The sequence below is a fragment of the Giraffa tippelskirchi genome, chromosome 12 (assembly GCF_054371585.1).
Source record: "Giraffa tippelskirchi isolate mGirTip1 chromosome 12, T2T-mGirTip1v1.2.pri, whole genome shotgun sequence".
NCBI classification, from domain to species: domain Eukaryota; kingdom Metazoa; phylum Chordata; class Mammalia; order Artiodactyla; family Giraffidae; genus Giraffa; species Giraffa tippelskirchi.
Genome location: NC_137286.1, coordinates 132468547 through 132493202, shown reverse-complemented (window position 1 = coordinate 132493202; position 24656 = coordinate 132468547). Strand labels below are relative to the sequence as shown.

General features: G+C 36.7%; 1 protein-coding gene across 3 annotated transcripts in view; it reads right to left on the bottom strand.

The window, feature by feature from the left end:
• GPC5 (glypican 5) overlaps positions 1-24656 on the bottom strand; it is a 1454838-nt gene that overhangs the window by 710392 nt on the left and 719790 nt on the right. Inside the window, exon 8 of one of the 3 annotated variants that reach the window (XM_081551126.1) lies at positions 21776-21906. The exons of the other annotated variants lie outside the window; for them this stretch is intronic. Coding sequence (XP_081407252.1) covers positions 21776-21906 — 131 coding nt within the window. Of the gene's footprint in view, positions 1-21775; positions 21907-24656 lie in introns of those variants that run through there. 3 annotated transcript variants of the gene reach the window in all.

Here is a 24656-nt window from a genome sequence, read left to right as displayed (position 1 = left end):
TCTAAAGAGATAAATATGCGTGATTGCAAAGAGATCTGTTTGCTTTGCTTTGAGGAATCTTACATGTTTGCAAGTGCAACAGTTATGTTGTACACTTGTTAATATAAAAAAAAGATTTCTAATGAGAATTGCTTATGGTGTTACAGCTAATAAAGAACAAGATAGGCTAAAGAGAACTATTTGTGAGTTTGAAAAAAACTTAAAGTATTATTTTGTTAAACTATAAGGTACTAAGCACACAAGCCCCATCTAGTGGCCTTTGTACCAAGAGTTCAGTCAAGGTTTCTAAAGGGTACAAGCCAGCTATGGCACTACAGATTTAGATCCAGCACTTTGATACCTGGACTACAGCATGTATACATCATACTGTCATATCCTCTTATGCAAAACACTCCTCAAGTTTTTTAGAACCTCTCCTAAATTTCAAATCTAGAATCAGAAAAGAACAAAACATGTTGAGTTCCACTTACATATCAAGTCCTATATTAGATGCTTTTATATATTTGTAGACATATATGGATAGAGATGGGGCTTCTCAGGTGGCCATAGTGGTAAAGAACCTGTCTGCCAATGCAGGAGACATAAGAGACACAGGTTCGATCCCTGGGTCAGGAAGATCCCCTGGAGGAGGGCATGGCGACCCACTTCAGTAATCTTGCCTGGAGAATCCCATGGATAGAGGAGCCTGGTGGGCTATAGTCCAAAGGGCTGCAAAGAGTCGGACTGGACTGGAACTGCTTAGCACAAACACACAGAGACATACAGGGTGGCCATTAAATCTGGAAACACAGGTGAATATATAAATATTTTGTTAATATTATGACACATAATAATATAAAATTATCTATAGTTCCAGAAAATTCTACTGAAAGAAAACAAGGTCTGGGGGGACTTTTTTCATAGTCACACAAGGTATTATCCCTATGGTACCCTGTGTGTAATGCTGTTATAATATTTTTCATTCTATTAAATTGAAAAATATTTTTTTGTCCTTAAATACTACTTTAAAGTCTTCAAGGAATGGAACCATTTTTTTTTAAAAACTAATCCATGTTTTATTCTTGCTACCAAGCATAGTTAAAGGGACTAATAATTGTTAAATGAATAAGTGCATGGGTGAATGAAATATAAGCATTAAGTAATAGATGAGTTATTTAAATATTTGCACTTCTATTTCATATTTTATATATATATATACAAATTGATATATACACACATAAGTATATATTACTTTCATAACAGTGAACTGAATCTCATTACAAGAATGGGAGTGGCTAGAGATGTCTTAGAATTGTGTTCTACCTTCTACAAATATTTGATGACTCAAAAAAAGTAACTATTGATAAATCAAGGATTTTAGTAAGGAGAAATGAATATAACTGAAATAATTATAATGTAATATAAAATATGAGAAGTGCCATGCAAATGACAATGACATTTTGTTCATTGCATTTTCATGGGAGAAATTACTTTTAGTTGGAGATAATAAGGAAGATTTTATTAAACAAACTCGAGAATTTTACTACAATTTGAATAAGATTATGATGGAAATGTATTTCACTAAGAGGAAGAACTTGAGTAAAAGGTTTGTTGGACATTAACTACAGTTCCCAGTATACTTCGGACCCATTATACATGAACAGAAGCAACAAGGCAAGAAAGCCTGGGAATTAAGTGGTGTCAGAGCAGGGTAAGAAATGCAAGCAAGAAATGGAAGCAAAATGAACTGAAAGCCGATCAGTCATGTCCAGCTTGTTGTGATCCCATGGAATATAGAGCCCATGGAATTTTCCAGGCCAGAATACTGGAGTGGGTAGCCTTTCCTTTCTCCAGGGAACCTTCCCAAGGGAAAAAAAAAATGCAAAAAGGCAAAATGGTTGTCTGAGGAGGCCTTACAAATAACTGAGAAAAGAAGAGAAGCTAAAGGCAAAGGAGAAAAGGAAAGACAAACCCATTTGAATGAAGAGCTCCAAAGAATAGCAAGGAGAAATAAGAAAGCAGTAATCAATGCAAAGAAATAGAGGAAAACAATAGAAAGGGAAAGACTAGAGATCTCTTCAAGAAAATTAGAGATACCAAGGGAAGATTTCATCCAAAGATGGGCACAATAAAGGACAGAAATGGTATGGACCTAACAGAAGCAGAAGCTATTAAGAAGAGGTGGCAAGAATATATAGAACTATACAACAAAGATCTTCATGACCCAGATAACCAGGATGGTGTGATCACTCACCTGGAACCAGACATCTTGGAATGCAAAGTCAAGTGGGCCTTAACAAGCATCACTAAGAACAAAGCTAGTGGAGGTGATGAAATTCCAGCTGAGCTATTTCAAATCCCAAAAAATGATGCTGTGAAAGTGCTGCACTCAATATGACAGCAAATTTGGAAAACTCAGCAGTGGCCATAGGACTGGAAAAGGTCAATTTTCACTGCAATCCCAAAGAAAGGCAATGTCAAAGAATGTTCAAACTACAGCACAATTGTGCTCATCTCACATGCTAGCAAAGTAATGTTCAAAATTCTCCAAGCCAGGCCTCAGCAGTACGTGAACCGTGAACTTCCAGATGTTCAAGCTGGATTTAGAAAAGGCAAGAAAAACATGAGACCTAATTACCAGCATCTGTTGGATCATCAAAAAAAGCAAGAGAGTTCCAGAAAAACATCTGTTTCTGCTTTATTGACTATGCCAAAGCCTTTGTTTGTGTGGATGACGACAAACTGTAGAAAATTCTTAAAGAGATGGGAATACCAGACCACCTGACCTGCCTCTTGAGAAATCTGTATACAGGTCAAGAAGCAATAGTTAGAACTGGACATGGAACAACAGACTGGTTCCAAATCAGGAAAGGAGTACGTCAAGGCTGTATACTGTCACCCTGCTTATTTAATTTATATGCGGAGTATATCATGCAAAATGCCGGACTGGATGAAGAACAAGCTGGAATCAAGATCACCAGGAGAAATATCAATCACCTCAGATATGCAGATGACACAACCCTTATGGCAGAAAGAAAAGAAGAACTAAAGAGCCTCTTGATGAAAGTGAAAGAGGAGAGTGAAAAAGTTGGCTTAAAGCTCAACATTCAGAAAACTAAGATCATGGCATCTGTTCCTATCACTTCATGGCAAATAGATAGGGAAACGATGGAAACAGTGACAGACTTTATTTTCCTGGGCTCCAAAATCACAGAAAATGGTTACTGCAGCCATGAAATTAAAAGATGCTTGCTCCTTTGAAGAAGGACTATGACCAACCTAGACAGCATAGTAAAAAGGCAGAGACATTACTTTCCCATAAAGGTCCATTTACTTAAAGCTTTTATTTTTCCAGTAGTCATGTATGGATGTGAGAGTTGGACTATAAAGAAAGCTGAGTGCCGTACAATTGATGCTTTGGAACTGTGGTGTTGGAGAAGACTCTTGAGAGTCCCTTGGGCTGCACAGAGATCCAACCAGTCAGTCTTAAAGAAATCAGTCCTGAATATTCATTGGAAGGACTGATGCTGAGGCTGAAATTCCAATACTTTGGCCACCTAATGTGAAGAACTTACTCACTGGAAAAGACCCTGATGCCGGGAAAGATTGAAGGCAGGAAAAGGGGATGACAGAGGATGAGATGGTTGGATGGCATCACTGACTCAATAGACATGAGTTTGAGCAAGCTTCAGGAGTGGGTGATGGGAAGCCTGGTGTGCTGCAGTCCATGGGGTCGCAAAGAGTTGGACACAACTGAGTGACTGAACTGAAGTGAACTGGGAGCAGGGTAGGTTTGGGGCCTTCTTTGCAAGATTCCAGCTGAAAGACTTTATTTCTCAGAGGGTCCCAGAATCAATATATCTAAGAAGATAAGGTACTAAGCAAAAGAAAGATAGTCAACAAAGCAAATTTAATAACCCTGGTGATAGAGGCAGACTTTTATTTCTAACATGAATAATCCTATTTGCAATATGCACTAATGATCATTAGTGCATTAAACATAAATAGGGGTTTAATTGTACTCATATACAGTTCATATATCACTATCTATATTCAACATAAAACTTCCCCTTTGGATTGGTTTTATAGATCAGTTCCATCAATAACCAAGAATTAATTTTAACCAAAATAAGTCTGTAGTGATATAGATTACATGTAATTAGAACCAATGCATTGCTACTTTGACTACTAGTGTGTTTGTAATATCATTGATAGGTATAATGAAATTTAAATAATTGATATTTTTCTCTTTCTAAAAAAGAAAACCTTTCAAAATTTAGAGTTGTTTTTGTTTCATATGGAGAAAAAGTATAAGAAAGAATTAATTACTTTAGGATTGTTTAATAACTTAACAGTAAACTACCAAAACTGGAAGAATTAGCTTCAGATAACATGCTTCACATTTCAGGTTTCAATAGAACAAAAATAGCACTGAGCAAACCTTTTCAAACAACATATAGGATAGCATCTCTTTTTAGTAATGAGAAGAGCCATCTTTTTATAAAAGACTCTTTCTTTCCTAGAAAATATTTTCAAGGTGACATGTCAGTTAAATGAAAGGAGCATTAGACTAACAAGGGAGACATAAAATTTATTATGACTATAAAAAATTTCACATCCACTAAGAGACATCCTGTCTTTTTTTTTTTTAACCACCTTATTTTACCCACTAGAACTCTTTCAAAATTAAGGATACTTCTTAGATCTCCCAAAACTGAATTAAAATTTCATCTGAGAGTCAATTAAAGGTTATGTTTGGACTAGGACAGATTAAGATGACAGAGAAAAAAGACCCTGAGTATGTATCCTCCCCGAAACATAAAAGCTACAATGATGTATAGAGTAACTCTCTCTGAAAATGATTTAAAAACTAGCATAACAGCTACAAGCAAGGATATAAAGAAAGAACTGCATGTATTCTGATAGGTAGGAGGAGAAGCAATTTAACCAAGACTCATACCCTTAGATGGTGACCTAGAAAAGGAGGGAGATATCACAGGCTTAGAGGTATTTCCTAAGAAGTGAGGGGTTTGTAGTCCAGTACTAAAGACAAGCCTGCTTGGCTAATTATGAAAACCAATAAAGCTTACAGAGGGCAATGAGAAACCAAGAAAATGCTCTTGAAGGGAATGTACAGAACTTGCTTACTCCCAGTCTAAGCACAGAGTAGTAGATAGAAAACTGCCTGCTTATCTGGATGGTCTGTCTGGACCATCCCAGTGCACTCCCCAACCCACACTGGGCTGGCTCTAGTCTCTGTCTCCAGTCCTGCCACTCCAAGGAAATGACTACCATCCCTCTACGGGAGAGGTTGCTGCACGTGCCAAGCTCTGACTCCATCCTCTCTAGCCCTGGACCTGGACCTGCCCCTCACCAAGGCAATCACCAGGGCATCAGGGCTCTCATTAGATCCAAATCTTCCATCAAAGCCACGAGGCACACGCAGACTGAAGAAGTTCACTCCCACACAAGGACACACCTTTGTTTCCATGAGAAAGTCAAACAAAATGAGGAGACAAAGGAATACGTTCAAACAAAATAGCAAGATAAAACCCAGAAAAAAAAGTCCTAATAACATAGATATAAGTAATTTAACTGATAAAGAGTTCAGAACAATGGTCATAAAAATGTTCACTGAACTGGTGAAAAGAATAGAGAAACACAGTGAAAATGTCCACAAAGAACTAGAAAATACAAAAAAGAACCAATCAGAGCTGAAGAATCCAATAACTGAAATAAAATATATACTAGAAGAAATTAACAAAAGATTGAGTGATACAGAAGAATGTATAAGTGACTGGAAAGACAGTATAATAGAAATCACACAACTGGAAAAGCAAAAAAAAAGAAAAAATTAACAAGGAATATATAAGGGACCTCTGAGACATCAAGTATACTAACATTCACATTATAGGGATCCCAGAAGGAGGAGGGTGGCAGAAAATTTATTTGATGAAATAATGGTTGAAAACTTCCCTTACTTAAAGAAAGAAACAGATATCTGATCCAGGAAGTACAGAAAGTCCCAAACAAGATGAACCTAAAGAGACCCACACCAAAATATGTCATAACTCAAATGAGAAAAGATTAAGATAAAGGGAGAATTTTAAAGGAAGCAAGAGAAAAACAAAGAGTCACACAAAGAGAACCCCCATAAGGCTATAAACTAATTTTTCAGCAGAAACTTTGCAGACCAGAAGGGAATGGCATGATATATTTAAAGTGGTTAAAGGAAAAAAACCTACAAAATAATCAAAAATTATCAGTAATCACCTTAAATGTAAATTGATTAATAATACAATCAAAAGACAGGGTGGCTGAATGGATTAAAAAAAAAAAAAAAACAAGATCCATCTGCCTCAAAGAAACTCATATCAGAGCTAAAGATACGTACAGACTGAAAGTGAAAGTTGGAAAATGGTACTCCATGCAAACAGAAATGAAAAGCAAGCTAGGGTAGCAACACATCAGACAAAATAGAACTTACAACAGGGTAGTATATTAAGTTAACTAAAAAGTTCATTGGGATTTTTCTGTAAGATGTGGAAAAACCTGAACAAACTTTTTGACCAACCTCATATAATGTTAAAGGGGTCAGTCCAAGAAGAGGATAAAACATTCATAAATGTTTATACACTTAATATAGCAGTGCTAAATATATAAAGCAAATATTATCAGATATACAAGGAAAAATTGACAGTAATACAGTAATAATAAAGACTTTAATGCCTCACTTACATCAATAGATAGAGTATCTAGACAGGAAATCAATAAGGAAACAGTGGCTCCAAATGACGCTTGTCATCTTAAACGACAAGATGAAAGCCCATTCAACAAGAGCAAAATACACATTCTTTTTAAGCACACATGAAACTTTCTTCAGAATAGATTATGTGCTAGGCCAGAAGTCAAGGTTCAACAAATTTAAGGTTGAAATCTTATCAAGCTACTTGTCTGACTGCAATGGTATGAAACTAGAAATCAATTACAGAAAGAAAACTGGAAAAAACATTAACTTGTGAGGAATAAACAACATGCTACTAAAATAAACAGATGGGTCAACGAAGAAATCAAAGAGGAAATAAAAAATATCTTTAGACAAATGAAAACAGCAACACGACTTTCCAAAAATCTATGGGACAAAAAAAAAAAATCAGTTTTAAGAGGGAATTTTATAGTAATACAGGCCTACATCAAAAAACAAGAAAAAATTTAAATGAACAACCTTTACCCAGACTTATCAAGAAAAAAGGATATTGCAATAAAATAAATTAAATAAATAAAATTAGAGTAAATAATATTAAAAACGAAAGAGGAGAATTTACAGCCAATATTAGAGAAATAAAAAGAATTATAAGTGAATACTAAAAACAGTTTTACAATCTTCCAACAAATTGAACAACATTAGAAGAAATGGATAAATTCCTAGAAACACACAAAGAAATAGAAAATCTTAACTGACCAAATACTAGCAACGAACCTGAATCAGTAATCAAAAAACTTTCACGAAAATTCAAGGACCATACAATTTCATAGGAAAATTCTACCAAACACTTAAGGAAGAGTTAACTCCTATCCTTCTCAAACTATTTCAAAAAATTGAAAAGGAAAGGACACTTCTAAACTCATTTTATAAATCCAGCATTACCTTAATTAAAAAAAAAAAACAGATACTTTATAAACAAACAAAATTATCACAGGCCAATATCCCTGATGAACATAGATGCAAAAATCCTCAACAAAATACTGCAAACAGAAGTCAAAGATGCATAAAAATACATAATGATGAACTGGAATTATTCCAAGGGTACAAGGATGGCTCAATATCTGCAAATCAATCACTATGATATACACATTAACACAATGAAAGATAAAAGTACTATAATTATCTCAACAGCTTTCAATACATTGATTTTTACTAAGTTGCAAAATCAAGTCACCACTAAATATCTATATTCAATCATTTTCTTAGAAGCATTTTACAGGTGAAATACAACTTATTTGAAAAAAGTTTCCTGATGTTATCTCCACTGTAATATTTTATACTGTTGACTGTGACTCCAGAATGATTGTGTCTGAGAAATATATTATTAAAAATTATATGCAGAATGAGTATCTTAAAGATATCTCTAATCAAGTTTGTAATTCAGCCTTCAAAAATGCTGAACAATATACTCTTAAAAGGTAGACTAAATCAAATAAATAAATTTACACATTTTTTAAAGAAAAAGAAGCTTTTTTTTTTTTTTTTTTACTAATGACAGCTATGCTATTTTCAAATTGGCTCAGATGGTAAAGCGTCTGCCTGCAATGTGGGAGACCCGGGTTCAATACATGGGTTAGGAAGATCCCCTGGAGAAGGAACTGGCTACCCACTCTAGTACTCTTGCCTGGAAAATTCCATGGACTGAGGAGCCTGGTAGGCTACAATCCATGGGGTTGCAAAGAGTTGGACACGACTGAGCGACTTCACTTTCTTTCTTTCTATTTCAATTTATAAAATAAAGTTGCCCATTTTCTTTACAATTGTTATTTGGTGATTCTTACTTAAGTCTTCTACATAACTGCTTCTTGGGACAAAAACACCCAAGAAGCCAAAATGTCAATTTTACATTTCTCTCGACATTGTGCAAACGTTATGAAAGTATGCAAACAAAATCTTCAGGCTAATACTGAATGAAGATAAAGAATTCAAACTTTATCCCATAGTTAAAGGTTTTTTCATTTTCAAAGTTCACTTCATAGTACTAGCTTGTTGTATTAATGATTTTTCTTTCTGTTCTCTTTTAGTAATTTCTTAAACCAATATCTTTGTAATAAAAAATAGACTGACAAAATGAAAGATTTTCTATGTAAAGGAAATACATCATTGAGGAATGCAATTTTTAAACCTCAAAGACACTTAAAGATAATTTTGGAGGTTAGATAGTAGATTCTTCAAAAATAGATACCAAAGATACTTAAGGGGAGGGGTTGTTTGGATGTTCTACTAGGGGGCATAGTTATTTATATATCACTGGCAAAATAGAAAGGTTCACTTATCCAGCAGTGCAGTCTTCCTTATTAGAACTAAAAGCTTCTAATCAGGATCATGATTAGAGAAAAGAAAATATAGCCACCCTGGAAATGCAAATCCTTTAGATCAGACTTGACCATCACCAGGTGACAGCCACCTCACTTAGTTTGCCCTCATATAGTGAGAGATCTTAGAATCAGCCGAAGTTTGGACCTCTTTTTTAAATCTAGCTGATGATGTGGCGCTTCCATTTATAGGCTTTCCAGTTTAAGATGAAAATCCCCCACGCCCCCTTTTTTTTTTGGCTGTTTGATATTTCTTTGTCAGGTAAAGCTGAAGTTGAGCTAAACTGAATAAAGTTAAATTGAGCTAAGAAGTCAATTTAAAACAACAGATGACCTTTTCAGAAAGGCTTGGAGTTCTGGTAATCCATGTGATTCAGGCAACAGAAGAGTGGAAAGTAGGAGCTTTTGTTATCTAGAGGCAGGGCCACATCTAACACAGATAGGTTATCAGTTGTCTACTCTTTAACTTAACACAAGGAAAGAAATGCTTTGCCTATTCTCTAAATCTATTTCTGTATGTCAGAACCTTTAAAATCAGAATTTATTTTCCTCTGTTATTAGCCCCCAGTTCTTGCTGCTTCTTTTAAACTCACTCACTTTATCCAAAGGAAGAGAAAAACAGAAAACCTTTGTGCAATATCTCCCCACAATCTTCTGTTCAGTTCAGTTGCTCAGTCATGTCCAACTCTTTGCAACCACATGGACTGCGCTGCACCAGGCTTCCCTGTCCATCACCAACTCCGAGAGCCTTCACAAACTCATGTCCATTGTGTCAGTGATGCCATCCAACCATCTCATCCTCTGTCATCCCCTTCTCCTCCTGCCTTCAATCTTTCCCAGCATTAGGGTCTTTTCAAATGAGTCAGCTCTTCGCATCAGGTGGCCAAAGTATTGGAGTTTCAGCTTCAACATCAGTACTTCCAATGAACACCCTGGAATGATCTCCTTTAGGATGGACTGGTTGGATCTCCTTGCAGGCCAAGGGACTCTAAAGAGTCTTCTCCAACACCACAGTTCAAAAGCATCATTTCTTCGGTGCTCAGCTTTCTTAATAGTCCAATTCTCATATCCATACATGACTACTGGAAAAACCATAGCTTTGACTAGACAGACATTTGTTGGTAAAGTAAGGTCTCTGCTTTTTAATATGCTGTCTAGGTTGGTCATAGCTTTTCTTTCAAGGAGCAAGTGTCTTTTAATTTCATGGCTGCAGTCACCATCTGCAGTGATTTTGGAGCCCAAAAAAATAAAGTCTGTCACTGTTTTCATTGTTTCCCCATCTATTTGCTATGAAGTGATGGGACCGGATGCCATGATTTTAGTTTTCTGAATGTTGAGCTTTAAGCCAGCTTTTTCACTCTTTTCTTTCATTTTCATCAAGAGGCTCTTTAGTTCTTCTTCACTTTCTGCATATCTGAGGTTATTGCTATTTCTCCCAGCAATCTTGATTCCAGCTTGTGCTTCATGAAGCCCAGTATTTCACATGATGTACTCTGCATATAAGTTAAATACACAGGGTGATAATATACAGCCTTGATGTACTCCTTTCCTGATTTGGAACCTGTCTGTTCCATGTCCATTTCTAACTGTTGCTTCTTGACCTGCACTACTACTCTATTTTTTAAACCTTTCCCTCTCCCAAGTCTGTTTCTTGCAACTTTAATCATTTGCTTTGTTTTTTTTTTTTACTCCCTTCATTTGAGAACACTGTGGAATCCAAATGTTCATATCATTTACAGTTTGGGCCTTTTTCACCTCAACTTTAAAAGTCATATTTTTTTTTTAATGTCTAAAACCCTTTATTCTCTCTACGTCAGTGACTAGACAATGATGCACATTTCAGTAACGCAAGTATTGATTGTGGAATATCAATTGTTAGCATCTATTGGGTTACAATGAGGTTTTTAATATTTCTCAGTTGTGTATTTTCTATTAAATTTCACCTCTTCGATAGAATAATCAATATGGTAGGGTTCTAGATATAAGATGTTTTCATAAAACATAAACTTAACTAGAGAAAAACCAGTCTTATATTCATTACCTTCTTTATCAAAAATTCTGTTACTCATACAGAAGGAAATTTCACTATTTAGGTTAGGTTTTATGTGACTGTGTTTGTGTTTCAGCTACATTATCTTATTTGTCTCATTTTGGGTACAAAGGGGACTGTGATGTTCCCAATAGACCCTAAAGCAGGGTTTCCAACGGGACATGACCAAGGTCACACAAGTCTTTCTTGTTTTTGTATCAATTACTTCCCAGCTTTGCCTGATTCATCTTACCTCCTGAGCAAAGACTATTGTGATATTTAAGGGTTAAACAGCCCTCCCTTCATGACCATGCCCAAAGTAGAGCCCACATGTTCTCCTTTCAAGTTCTTTAGAATTCTTTGGCTCTAGTGCAAACATAAACTAATCCATCACAGGAACAAACCTATAAGCCACCTATTGCAATGCCCTCCTGTTGAGTTGCCTCAGTGCTCTTCCTTGATGCTACAAATTAATCAACCTAACTTTGACAACGCAAGCTTTTCTGAGGGTCTTTACCTAATGAGTTTTATCATAGTAAGAAGAACTTCCCCCAAAATCAATTATACCTAAGATATTTTCTAAGTAAATTGATGACTATTTTAAAATATGCCCTTCCCTGAAACATAATATTTGAGAAATAAAATAGAATTTGAAAGCATAGAGTCCACAACCCTTGTTTTATAGAGTTGGCAAATGGGATCCAAGACTCATTCAAAGCTCCTGGACATTAGTGATAGACCTAAACTTAGAACTCATGTTAATTTACATACTGTCTGATATCCTTCCTCTCTAAAGCCACTCATGACTTTACTATAAAGTTCCATATATGTATGTCCTCTCAAAAGTACAATAGAATAAATCCTTGCTGTATATAAAACATACAATTGAACACTATTTTTTTAAAACTACCTTTCCAGATATTTAGACTAATATTTGGATATACCATTTCTAAATATACTTCTCTTTCAAAAAGTTTCTCTTGCAAGTTTCAGTTTCACTCATGTATATAAAAAGGTTTTCAAAACATTAAAAAATATGCACAGAGTTTCTTAACACACAATTTGCTTAGACTATTCTATTATTCTTGTCTGAAGTACTATCGCCTGGCTCTGATCCCAGTTGTGTAGCAAGCTACCAGAACTGATGAGACCTTCCTTGGGCAAAGATCTCAATGCATGGGTACCAAACAGGGAAAACAATATTACCTATCATATAGACGTTTGTTAGGATTAAAAAAGTTAACACACAAAAAATACGTAGAACAGAGCTGGACTCTGTAATTGAGTTATCACTAAATAAATATTCACTATTGTTTTAAAAACATCAGTTAGCTATTAAGAATTAGTATTATTTTGAATTTTTAAAATCTGCTTTCATATTTCATGTTTGTATTTTGTAAGCAACACATTTGACCTGACATACTACTGCTGCTGCTGCTGCGTCGCTTCAGTCGTGTCTGACTCTGTGCGACCCCATAGACGGCAGCACACCAGGCTCCTCCATCCCTGGGATTCTCCAGGCAAGAACACTGGAGTGGGTTGCCATTTCCTTCTCCAATGTATGAAAGTGAAAAGTGAAAGTGAATCTGCTCAGTCGTGTCCAACTCTTGGCGACCCCATGGACTGCAGCCTACCAGGCTCCTCCGTCCATGGGATTTTCCAGGCAAGAGTACTGGAGTGGGTTGCCATTGCCTTCTCTGTGACCTGACATACTAAAATACAATAAATCCTAAGAAGTATATGATAATAGTCTTGATAATCTACATGTTAGAGAAATGAAATGTTCAGTAGAATTCTTTTTAATTATTATCATTTTATGTTATAACTTTGGCATCTCTTTCTTTTACTTTTGTTCTTATGTGTGCATGTGTGGATGTGTGCTAGGTTGCTTCGGTCATGTCCAACTCTTTGTGACACTATGGACTGTAGCCCACCAGGCTCCTCTGTCCATGGGATCTTTCCGACCCTGAGATCGAACCGCATCTCTTACATCTCCTGCATTAGTGGGTGGGTTATTTATCACTAGCAGCACCTGAGAAGTCCCATGAGAGGTCTTGCTAGAGTGTAAATGAATCAATGAACTGATTTTTGGCATGGCCTGCTAGGGATAAGTGATTCATGATTTGGTTGATGTTAATCCCCAGCCTACGTTGTACATTACAGCATTCTGGATTTCCATGCAGTTCCCTAATGATGCTCAACTTTCTCTAGTTATCAAATTTCTGCTCCTGCTTCATCCTCCTGTGGAGATTATGCTCCGGCTGTCCACAGCCCTATTAATAACTGTTTCTTCAGGTGGTAGATTAAAGTTCAATTCCTTTGAGAAAGCTTCCCATTATCCCTAAAGCTGTGTAAGATAAGTTTCTTTTATTCTTCCATAAGATCTGTTTTTCCACAAATAAAATTCTCCACACTGTACTGTAATTTCCTGATTACTCATGTGTAACCCCCTGAGGCAGAAGTTTGTGTGCTAACTAGCACAGAGTAAGCATCAAGTATTTGTTGAATGAACTAATGAGTGTATGGACGGACTGAGAGCTAAGGGGTTGACATAGAAGAAAAGATAAATATGGGTTGGAAATAAAGCCATTAGTGATGAAAATTTAATTTGGAGCTCAAAATTTGTATGAAATTAGTGCCAGACTATTCCCATATGAGCTCCATAATGTAATTTAGATTTCAGGGTAAAAAAAAACCCAATATTCTATTGGATATACTTATAAAGGTAAGCACTATTAATAATTACTCTGAAAAATGTCATCATACAAAATTCCTATTATTTAGCAAAGTTATAGTCAGAGAAGTGGAATTAATTCTATACATTACTTAATAGGTAAACATAATTATTTATATTCTAAAAAATTTAGCATGAAACATTAGAGTTATAGTGAAATTAAAGGAAGTAAACCATAATCAATCAAAAACTACCTCCAAGAAATAGTGTGTTAATGTGTCTCTTCCAAAGTTGAGACATTACACATTAATCTAAATAATTACACTCTTAAGGTTAGTGCTTTACACTCCAGTTTAACAATTAGCATTCAAATGATTACTTCTGAAATTAATTTTTACTCAAAATAGCACATTAAAATAATGTAATAATTCCACAGTCAGGTCTCTACTACATGAAAATATGAAAGAGTTATTTATATAATTCAAACATATTGATAGTTGTTGAAGAAAACTTTGCTTATCAAATATATTCTGTATTTAACACAGCTATAATCTTTTGAGTGTGAACAGGTTTAGATTCATTTTGGTTTCTAGTTAATATTCTTGAATAAATTAATGTCAATATTTTCAATTCATTAGAAAATTTGTTTTTTAATGTTATTAAGATGTGTCTTAGAGACATTCATGCAATTCAGAGCACATTCATTAAATGTCTCATGTTCAGAGGCATTGTGGTAAGGACCGTGAGGCAGTTGTTCTCAAGCTTTATTGGGAATAATTATTATTTATCATGCCTGTTAATTATAAATTTGTGGATTCTACACATGGAAATGATAATTCAGTATTTGGGATGGAATTCTACAAGCTGCATTTTAAACAAGCACAGTGATAATTCTTATAGAAGTTATATACTCTGTGCTCAAAAAAAAGTTGTGTGATATATTGAAAGATAAAAAGGTACTGACTGACTTGCCTTCAAGATCTTACAATCTGTAAAAGTTAATACAACTCATACACAGAACAACACTACTGAATGGGCCAAAGGAACTAATAATGGTTTTGTTGCTGGCTGTGAGAATGAAATCATACTTTATTTCTGTATTTACCGGAAATTTATGTCTGGTAAATACACAGGATATTGTAGAAGTGCTTGACTGTATCTTAGAAAGTTAATTCCATTATCTCAAATCTAGGAGGATGTGAAATTATAACAATAAAAGAAAGATACTTCTAATTTGTTTTCCAAAAACCAATAGCATTTAGTACATTAGCATTGGCAGTCCCATTTGCTTTTATGTACATATGTGTGTATGCACATAAGTTTTCATTTGTCCTACCTCAACCTTTCCCAGTCTTGTACTCTCGACTCCAGGGGAGACGGAAGCCCAACAGTCCTAGCTGTCAGTCCACAGATACATAGTTTTATATGACACACATGCAGTGCTTCAAATCAACTCAGGTGGACCAGGCACCATGACAAATGAAAACAAAGACTCAGTGTTTCCAGAGCTGATCCCTAGAGTATTTCTCATTCAGAAAATAGCTATTTCCTCTTGCTCCCTGTTCTTTATGCTCAAGCATAAATGGCTTATCTCTCCTACTTTTCTATATGATTATTTTCCTCTGTGATTTGTGAGGAAATGGTAAAACAGATGTTAGCCTACGTGGTAGAATATACAGCTAGAGAGAATTGGAAGGATTTTATCCCCTCAAAAACTAGGAGTAAAGTCTTAATTGGTTTTCAGATAATATTTTTGATTCTCACTGTATACAATTAAGACAAGCTATATTAGACAGGGTTCAGTCAACTGAATCAGGAAGCATGCTAGATGTTTTAGAAATATATAATACCAAAAGTTAGTATATATATATATTTAAAGGCTAATGAAGCAAAAAGAGGGTGTTGAAGACCATAGATATAGATAGCTCCCATTCTTAGGGTTGAAGGAAAAGAAGAGATGGGATATTAAGAATCTAGGGACTGAAAGAGATGTTTACTTCTCAGGGTGGACAATGGGAGTATAGATCTTCCTGAATGATAAAGCATAAATGGCTTAGATCAGTCCTGGGTGTTCATTGGAAGGACTGATGTTGAAGCTGAAACTCCAATAATTTGGCCACCTGATGCAAAGAGCTGACTCATTGGAAAACACTCTGATGCTGGGAAAGATTGAGGGCCGGAGGAGAAGGGGATGACAGAGGGTGAGATGGCTGGATGGCATCATCAACTCGATGGACATGGGTTTGAGTGGACTCAGGGAGTTGGTGATGGACAGGGAGGCCTGGCGTGCTGCGGTTCATGGGGTCGCAAAGAGTCAGACACGATTGAGTGACTGAACTGACTGAACTGAATGATGTTCAGACCTCCATGAGCACTACCTTGCTGGTGTCTGGTTATCAATCAAAGCAAAGTTCGCTGGCACAGGTCCCTTCAAGGAATGTAACATAGTTGCTACTCTAAGTAGTGTAAGTGTCTGGAGGCAGGGGATTGATACTGTGCTATTGATTTAATCTTGATAAGAACTGGAAACAGGATATATTTTCCTCTCTCCCTTCTTTTGATCTTCTTTTATTATCTTCCAGTGGTAGAAAAAATAACAGTGCACTGGTTGGCAAGACAATCTGGGAAATATAATTTTCAGACCTCACATAGTTTGGGAGTTTAGCTGAGAGCTTGGGAAATGCAGCTTGCATAACACAGTGCCTGAGTGCTTATTCACTCAGTCCTGTCTGACTCTTCGCAACACTATGGACTATAGCCCGCCAGGCTCCCGTGTCCATGGAATTCTCCAGGCAAGAACATTGGAGTGGGTAGCCATTCCCTTCTCCAGGGGAACTTTCCAACCTTGAGATCGAACCCAGGTCTCCTGCATTGCAGGAAGATTCTTTACTGTCTGAGCCACCAGGGAAGCATAATCACAGAGGAACTTTAACCAGCTATGTGGAGCTGAAACACAACAGGCAAATAACCAGCACAATAGCCATAACAATTTCTTAATTAAGAGATTTTTTTTTTAAGTATACATCTTAAGAAATATAGAACAGTAAAGTACCTCCACTCATTTCACTGGGATATGAGAGACAATAAAAGTGTTTAATTTGGTTAAAAGCATTTGGGTATCCCGAGAAGAACTAAAATTGGTTGTCTGACATGACAAGTAACTAAAAGTTATTGCTCACTATTCATAAGCTCTTGACACTGAAATGGCCTCTTCTCCTTAGAAAACCACTTCTCTGCCTAATAAGACAGCATGGAAGCTTGAGGTACCACATCTCAGCAAAGAACTAAACTGTCAGCTTAAAAATATTACTTCAACAGATATGGGATAAATAGAGGCAAAGAGACCAGTAAGACATCATAGAAACAGTTACGGCAAGAGATAAGGACTTGTGTTAAGAAAGCAGCAATGGGAATAGAAAGAGACAATGTGTTTAAGAAATGTTCAGCAGGTAAAGACAATGGGCCTCACTAAATACGGGGAGGGAAGTCAGGAGAGGAACCTAGGATAACTGGAATTTCTGACTTGGGAGGATGATAAGTGGGTAGGTATCAACCAAAAAAGGGACAATTAAAATGAAGTCTTAGGAGAAAGTTTGATAAGTTTAGTTTTGGACTTCCTGATTGCACAATATAAATCTATTTTATTTAGCATTCAGCTTTTCTTATGGCCCAACTCTTACCTCCATTGATTCAACAATTCTGCACGATATAAATCTAATCCTCTGCTGCACTCTTCTTTTGCCTTCAATCTTTCTCAGTATCAGGGTCCTTTACAAGGAGTCAGCTCTTAGCATCAGGTGGCCAAAGTATTGGAGCTTCAGTATCAGTATCAGTCCTTCCAATGAATATTCAGGGTTGATTTCCTTTAGGATTGACTGCTTTGATCTCCTAGCAGTCCAAGGGACTCTCAAAAATCTTCTCCAGCACCTCAATTCGAAACCATGAATTTTTTCGAAATGGCAACCTACTCCAATATTCTTGCCTGGAAGAGGAGCCTGGTGGGCTACAGTCTCTGACTCTTTTTGGACACAACTGAGCACAGGGCAGATATATATCCATAGACAGATATATTTAGCACTACCTGAAAGTAATAGGACTAGAAGCTCAGAGAATTTAGAAAATCTTTATGAATCAAGTCTCCTTCAAAAATTTTACCAAATTTAAATTTACAGAGAAATAATCAACAGAAAAGGATTCTACACAGAGTTAGATAGTTTTCTTCTGTTACGTCTACAAAGAGTGAAAGCATATCGGATTACCAGACCCCAAAATTCACATGTCATTTAAAATGAGCTAAAAGATATCAAGGAAAGGATACAAGACATGAAAAAAGTCAGAATTTTAAACATTCAGAAATGAAGCTAAGAGATTTCAGATAAAGAAAAAAAAGGAAGAAAAATTTACTTAAAAATAAATAAAATCTAGAAGCAGTGTAAGAGCAAAGAAATATCAATAGCTATACCTTAAGAGAAACAGAAAGTAAAAAGTAGATGCATTTTAAAAAGCAAAAGTTAATTTAAACATAGATAAAAGATATTGAGGAACATATTGAAAATAAGCAAATACAATTCATAAAGTGTATAATAGGTGTTTCTGAAGAAGAAAATCAAAACAAGGGAAGAATATATTTACTTAAAACTATAATTCAGCAAAAATGTGCTAAAAAATAAAAAAATTGGTACTTGGGCTTCCCTGGTAGCCTAGATGGTAAAGAATCTGCCTGCAGTATAGGAGACCCAGGTTTGATTCCTGATCACAAAGATCTCCTGGAGAAGGAAATGGCAACCCACTCCAGCACTCTTGCCTGGAGAATTTTATGGACAGAGGAGCCTGGCAGGCTACAGTCCATGGGGTCGCAAAGAGTAGGACATGACTGAGTGACTAACACTTGCAATTGCTTACCTCTTTTAAAAGTATGCCATGTTACTGAGAGTGTCCACTCAAAACCACTCAGAAAGCTATATTCTAGCAAAGTTACTGTACTTAAAATTGCTTGGCACTGAGAGGGCAAAAAAATGTATGTTGCTTGTAAAGGGAAGAAAATTAGAATATAGTCAGATTTTTTTTTTTTTTTTTTTGCCAGTAATGCTCTCTGCCAGAATAAAAATCAGTAAGAGCTGAAGAAATGCAAGGAAAGAAAATGTGACTAACATTCTTCTGTCCAGCAAAGTCCACTTACATGTAAAAGTGGCACAAACTTTTATCACCAAGTAAAACCTTGTAAAATATTGTCCTCCCAGTCTTCCTTAAGAAATGTACTAGAGAAACCTGGACATGAGAACAAGTAGTATTATATAGTTAACAGATATAGTAGGTGACCTAAATATATTTGTATCTATCAATATATATTATATTGATATAGTTTCTTGCCAAGCAAATATAGGTATACAAATGTATACATATGTACACATTGTCGTTTAGTTGCTAAGTCGTGTCTGACTCTTTTGTGACCCCATGGACCATAGCCCGCCTGGCTCCTCTGTTCATGGGATTTCCCAGGCAAGAATACTGGAGTGTGTTGCCATTTCCATTGTCCTGACCCAGGGATTGAACCCACATCTCCTGCACGGCAGATGGATTCTTTATCACTGAGTCACTATGGAAGCCTTAGACAAACACACACGCACACATATATATCTCCATAGGACTGTTTGAGATACATTAATATTTATATCTATTATAACCACAAAATGAGGCTAAAATATGCAAAAATTAAACTGATTTTAGTAATCATAGTTGGTAAGTGTAGTTTTAGAATTATTATAATATAGTACCCCTGATGTGGAATAAAGCAAACAATTATGAGACATTTATTTATATTATGATCTGTGTCTTTGAAGATCATGTCTTGTGCCCAGATTGTGGTCATGAAATGCCTTTCTTACTAAAGCAAATCGGGGTCATGTAAAACGACTGATTCCACGTTTGAGACAGACAATGTACAAGCTCAGCTTGGAATACCTTATTATAGTAGATAGCAATGAAACTAGCCAAGAATTTGGGGATCATGTCAAAAGGACTGAAGAGCCAAATCAAAGAAGTGCCAGTTGGCAAAAGGTGAGACAATTTGGACTTCAATATGAATAAGAATGACAAATGTTTTTGCGACTTAGTTCATAGTGATATTTAAAGAAAAAATTGAAAGAATTGGTCACCTTCTGAGAAAGACAAGGAGCATACCAATTCATTATCTTGAAACTGGTTAAACAAAAGAAAAATTCAAGAGTCTATTCTGCCTTTCTTGAAGGTCATAACCAAAATAGGTAAGTGGATCATTGAAGTTGACCTTTGTCCAGAGAACATTTGTCAAAGAAGATAAATAACCCTGTAGAAGAGAAATGGGCTATGGATATGAAGGAAATTTCAGATGAGGAAGTACATGAGGAATTTCATATGACAAAAAGTACAATTAAATGAATAAGAATTAATATAGAATAAAACATGGTCCATTTCCATCCTTTGGACAGATACACAAAAGCAGTGGAAATGGAAACAAAAGTTTTTGCTAAAATGAGGAGCAACATAAACTTTTAGTTTTTGTTGGTGAGAATACAAATTGACATTACCACTTTGTTAAACCAGTAACAGTTTGACATTTCCCAGGAAAGCTTAACATATGCAAGCTCTGCTTTGTGACAGTCTCATGCTACTTCAAGGTGCATATTGCAGAGGCTCTGCAAATATGCATTAAGAGAGGTGTTCAAGATGGTTTAAAATGTTTCATACATTATTCACAATATTCAAAAGCTGAAATCAAATACCACGTGCATCAACAATAAAATAAATAAGTGGCTGTGTATATTCATAATTAGAATATTACACTTTGGTAAAAATGAATGAGTAGATCTATACCATCAACACAGGTGAACCTCAACAATGTAACACTGAAGCAAAAGAAACACACTGTGTAACAGAGACTCTAGGGTTCCATTTACAATAAAGTGCCCCAGAAAAATCCAGCAAGATGTGGTTTATGGTCATTGTAAATTCTCAGAAGGAACGTGTTCACAGTGGTATGGAAATACTTTATTCTTGAACTGGGAGGAGGGATAGATACAAATTTATTGCATGGTTTTCCTTAAACTGTGTGTATACGTGTGTGTGTGTAAGTATATCTGTATCACTATCTTCATGTGTATCTTTATCTCTACATTATTGTTTTCACCTAGTTTTATGGAAGGTGAAAACATTCTCTCTTTCTTGCTTCCTCATAGAAGCATTTAATAAAACCTTTTTTATGAATTTCATTGAATTATTTTTGGTTTCGATGGGTGGGGGTGGGGTAGGCACTTGTAATGCTCTTCATGGATGAAGTTATTTAATCCCCATGAGGATGCTTGTTGGAGAGTACAGCTATTACAGTTAGAACTGGACATGGAACGACAGATTGGTTCCAAATAGGAAAAGGAGTACGTCAAGGCTGTATATTGTCACCCTGCTTATTTAACTTATATGTAGAGTACATCATGAGAAATGCTGGGCTGGAAGAAGCACAAGCTGGAATCAAGATTGCCGGGAGAAATATCAATAACCTCAGATATGCAGATGATACCACTCTTATGGCAGAAAGTGAAGAAGAACTAAAGAGCCTCTTGATGACAGTGAAAGAGGAGAGTGAAAAAAATGGCTTAAAGCTCAACATTCGGAAAACTAACATCATGGCATCCAGTCCCATCATTTCATGGCAAATAGATGGGGAAACAGTGGAAACAGTGACTGACTTTATTTTTCTGGGCTCCATAATCTCTGCAGATGGTGATTGCAGCCATGAAATTAAAAGATGCTTACTCCTTGGAAGGAAAGTTATGACCAACCTAGACAGCATATTAAAAAGCAGAGACATTACTTTGCCAACAAAGGTCCGTCTAGTCAAGGCTATGGTTTCTCCAGTGGTCATGTATGGATGTGAGAGTTGGACTATAAAGAAAGCTGAGCACCGAAGAATTGATGCTTTTTGAACTGTGGTGTTGGAGAAGACTCTTGAGAGTCCCTTGGACTGCAAGGAGATCCAATCAGTCCATCCTAAAGGCAATCAGTCCTGAATATTCATTGGAAGGACTGATGTTGAAGCTGAAACTCCCATACTTTGGGCACCTGATGCAAACAGCTGACTCATTTGAAAAGACCCTGACGCTGGGAAAGATTGAGGGTAGGAGGAGAAGGGGACGACAGAGGATGAGATGGTTGGATGGCATCACCGACTCGATGGACATGGGTTTGGGTGAACTCTGGGAGTTGGTGATGGACAGGGAGGCCTGGCGTGCTGTGGTTTATGGGGTCACAAAGAATTGGACACAACTGAGCGACTGAACTGAACTGACTGAGAGAAGTCAAGCACAGAACAATTACTTGTGCAAGGTTAAGTGGTAAATTACTGGGCTCAGTGGGTAAACAATCATCGGGTAAAGAATCTGCCTGCAGTGCAGGAGACACAGGAGACAGGAGTTCTATTCCTCCTTCAAGAAGATACCCAGGAAGAGGAAATGGCAACCCTCTCCTGTATTCTTGCTGGAAAATCCCAATGACAGAGGAGCCTGGTGGACTACTGTCTAAAGGGTCTCACAGAGTCTGGGCTACAGTCTAAAGGGTCGCACAGAGTGAGACATGACTGAGTGACTAAGCCTGTACATACTTGTGCAAGATATACATTATTTATACATATTTCTTCTCTTAATCGGTATTGCTAGTACAAATAACTGCATGTGCGTGCTACATGCGTGCATGCTAAGTTGCTTCAGTTGTGTCTGACTCTGTGGGACCCTGTGGACTGCAACCGCCAGGTTCCTCTGTCTATGGGATTATCCAGGCAAGAATACTTGGAGTGGGTTGCCATGCCCTCCTCCTGGGGATCTTCTTATCCAGGGGTTGAACCTGTGTCTCTTGTCTACCTATATTGGCAGACGGGTTCTCTACCGCTAGCGCCACCTGTGAAATCTGAATAACTGCATACTCAAACCAAATGACCGCGCAGAAAAAAACTTCTCATGGTTTTTTTTGGCCTACCAAGTTAAATACAAATTCCTCACTCTTGAACTCAAAACTGTTGTAACATTTTAAAACTCATTTTTAGGCTTCTGATAGTTTTTCAAGCAACTTGAATAAGTTTGTTCCTTCTTAAGCGTGCTCCTTACACCCTCTTCCTACCCTAGCCTGTCTTCATTCATGGAGTCTGCTCTCCATGGGGTACCTTCCACTCCCTACCGTCAATGGCGGAAATCAATTAATGTGTCCACCTTGCCAAATGCTACTGTCTCAAAAACACTGCAGTCAAATGTCACTTTTCCATTTGCCCTTTCCCTGTCTCTGCTACAAAGTGTTTTCTGACTGTCCCACATGGATATCTTTCCTCCTTTCTCTTAGTTCACATAAAACTTTGATTTCTCTCTGTTGGAATGTAATGTGATAAGGGAAACTGCAAGCTAATTCTTTAGTGTTTATTACAATCTGAAGGAGCTGATGAAGGTAAAACATTTCAGTTGAGATACCAAACAAGACGAAGTTTTCTTGAAGCAAGTGTAACCTGAAACCTTCAGACCCTGAGAAAAGATGGAAGAGCCTTTCCTTTGGTGTCAGAAAGTGATTCACTTTGCTGTACACCTGAGAGAAACACGACATTGTAAATCAATTATAATCCAATAAAAACATAAAAAAGTAAACTCAAGGCTTAAAACAATCAAACTGAATCTGATATAAAAAATTATTTAGGATAAACCACAACACCAGCCTAATTGTTATAGTCCTTAATTTCTTAGTGCCTGTAATGCTTTCTTGTAATGCTAATTTATAAATGTGGTAGTGTTTTATAAGAGTATATATGGCTTTAATGGAAACTAATTTTAGATATGCTAATAAGTAAGGGATGTAATAAACAAGGGTAGGTAGTTTTTCTCCTCATAGTATGGTCCTTGGGGTCTCCCAGGTGATGTAGTGGTAAAGAATCCGCCTGCCAATGCAGGAAACGCAAGAGACATGGCTTCGATCCCTGGGTCAGGAAGATCCCCTGGAGTACAAAATGGCAACCACTCCAGTTTTCTTGTCTGGGAAGTCCCAAAGATAGAGGAGCCTGGCAGGCTCCAGTCCATGGGGTCACAAAATAGTTGGACATGACAGTGACCCAGCACACACATACAGTGTAGTCCTTAGACCAACAACGATCATCATCTGGAAGCATGAGGAAATGCCCAAAATGAGACTGCCCGTATTGGACTCGTATTCTTTAACTTTTTTTTTTAAATAGGGGTATAACTGTATTGTAAATGTTGTACAACAAAGTGAATTAGACTCAATATAAAAAGAAACCCAATCAAAAAACGGGAGGGAGACCTAAATAGACATTTCTCCAAAGAAGACATAGAGATGGCTAATTATTAGAGACATGCAGAAGAAAACTACAATGAGGTATCACTTCACACTGGTCAGAATGGCCAGCATCAGCAAGTCTACATACATCGCTAATTATTAGAGAGATGCAGATCAAAGCTACAATGAGGTACCACCTCACACTGGCCAGAATGGCCATCAACAGAAAATCTACAAATACTATGTGCTGGAGAGGGTGTGGAGAAAAAGGAACCCTCCTACATTGTTGGTGGGAATGCAAAGTGCTACAGCCACTAGGGAGAACAGTATGGAGGTTCCTTAAATACTAAAAACAGAGTTACCAAATACCCTGCAATCCCACTTCTGGTCATATACCATGATAAGACCATAATCAAAATGGCATATGCACCTCAATACCCACTGCAGCACTATTTACACACTTCTATTCTTAACAAGAGTCCCACATAATTTATAAAACAAGAGAGTGTGAGAACTTTAGGGCCCAGATCACATGCTGTATTATTTAATTATTTAGAGTTAGATGTGCACTTAATTGGTCAAAAAGCTATAAGA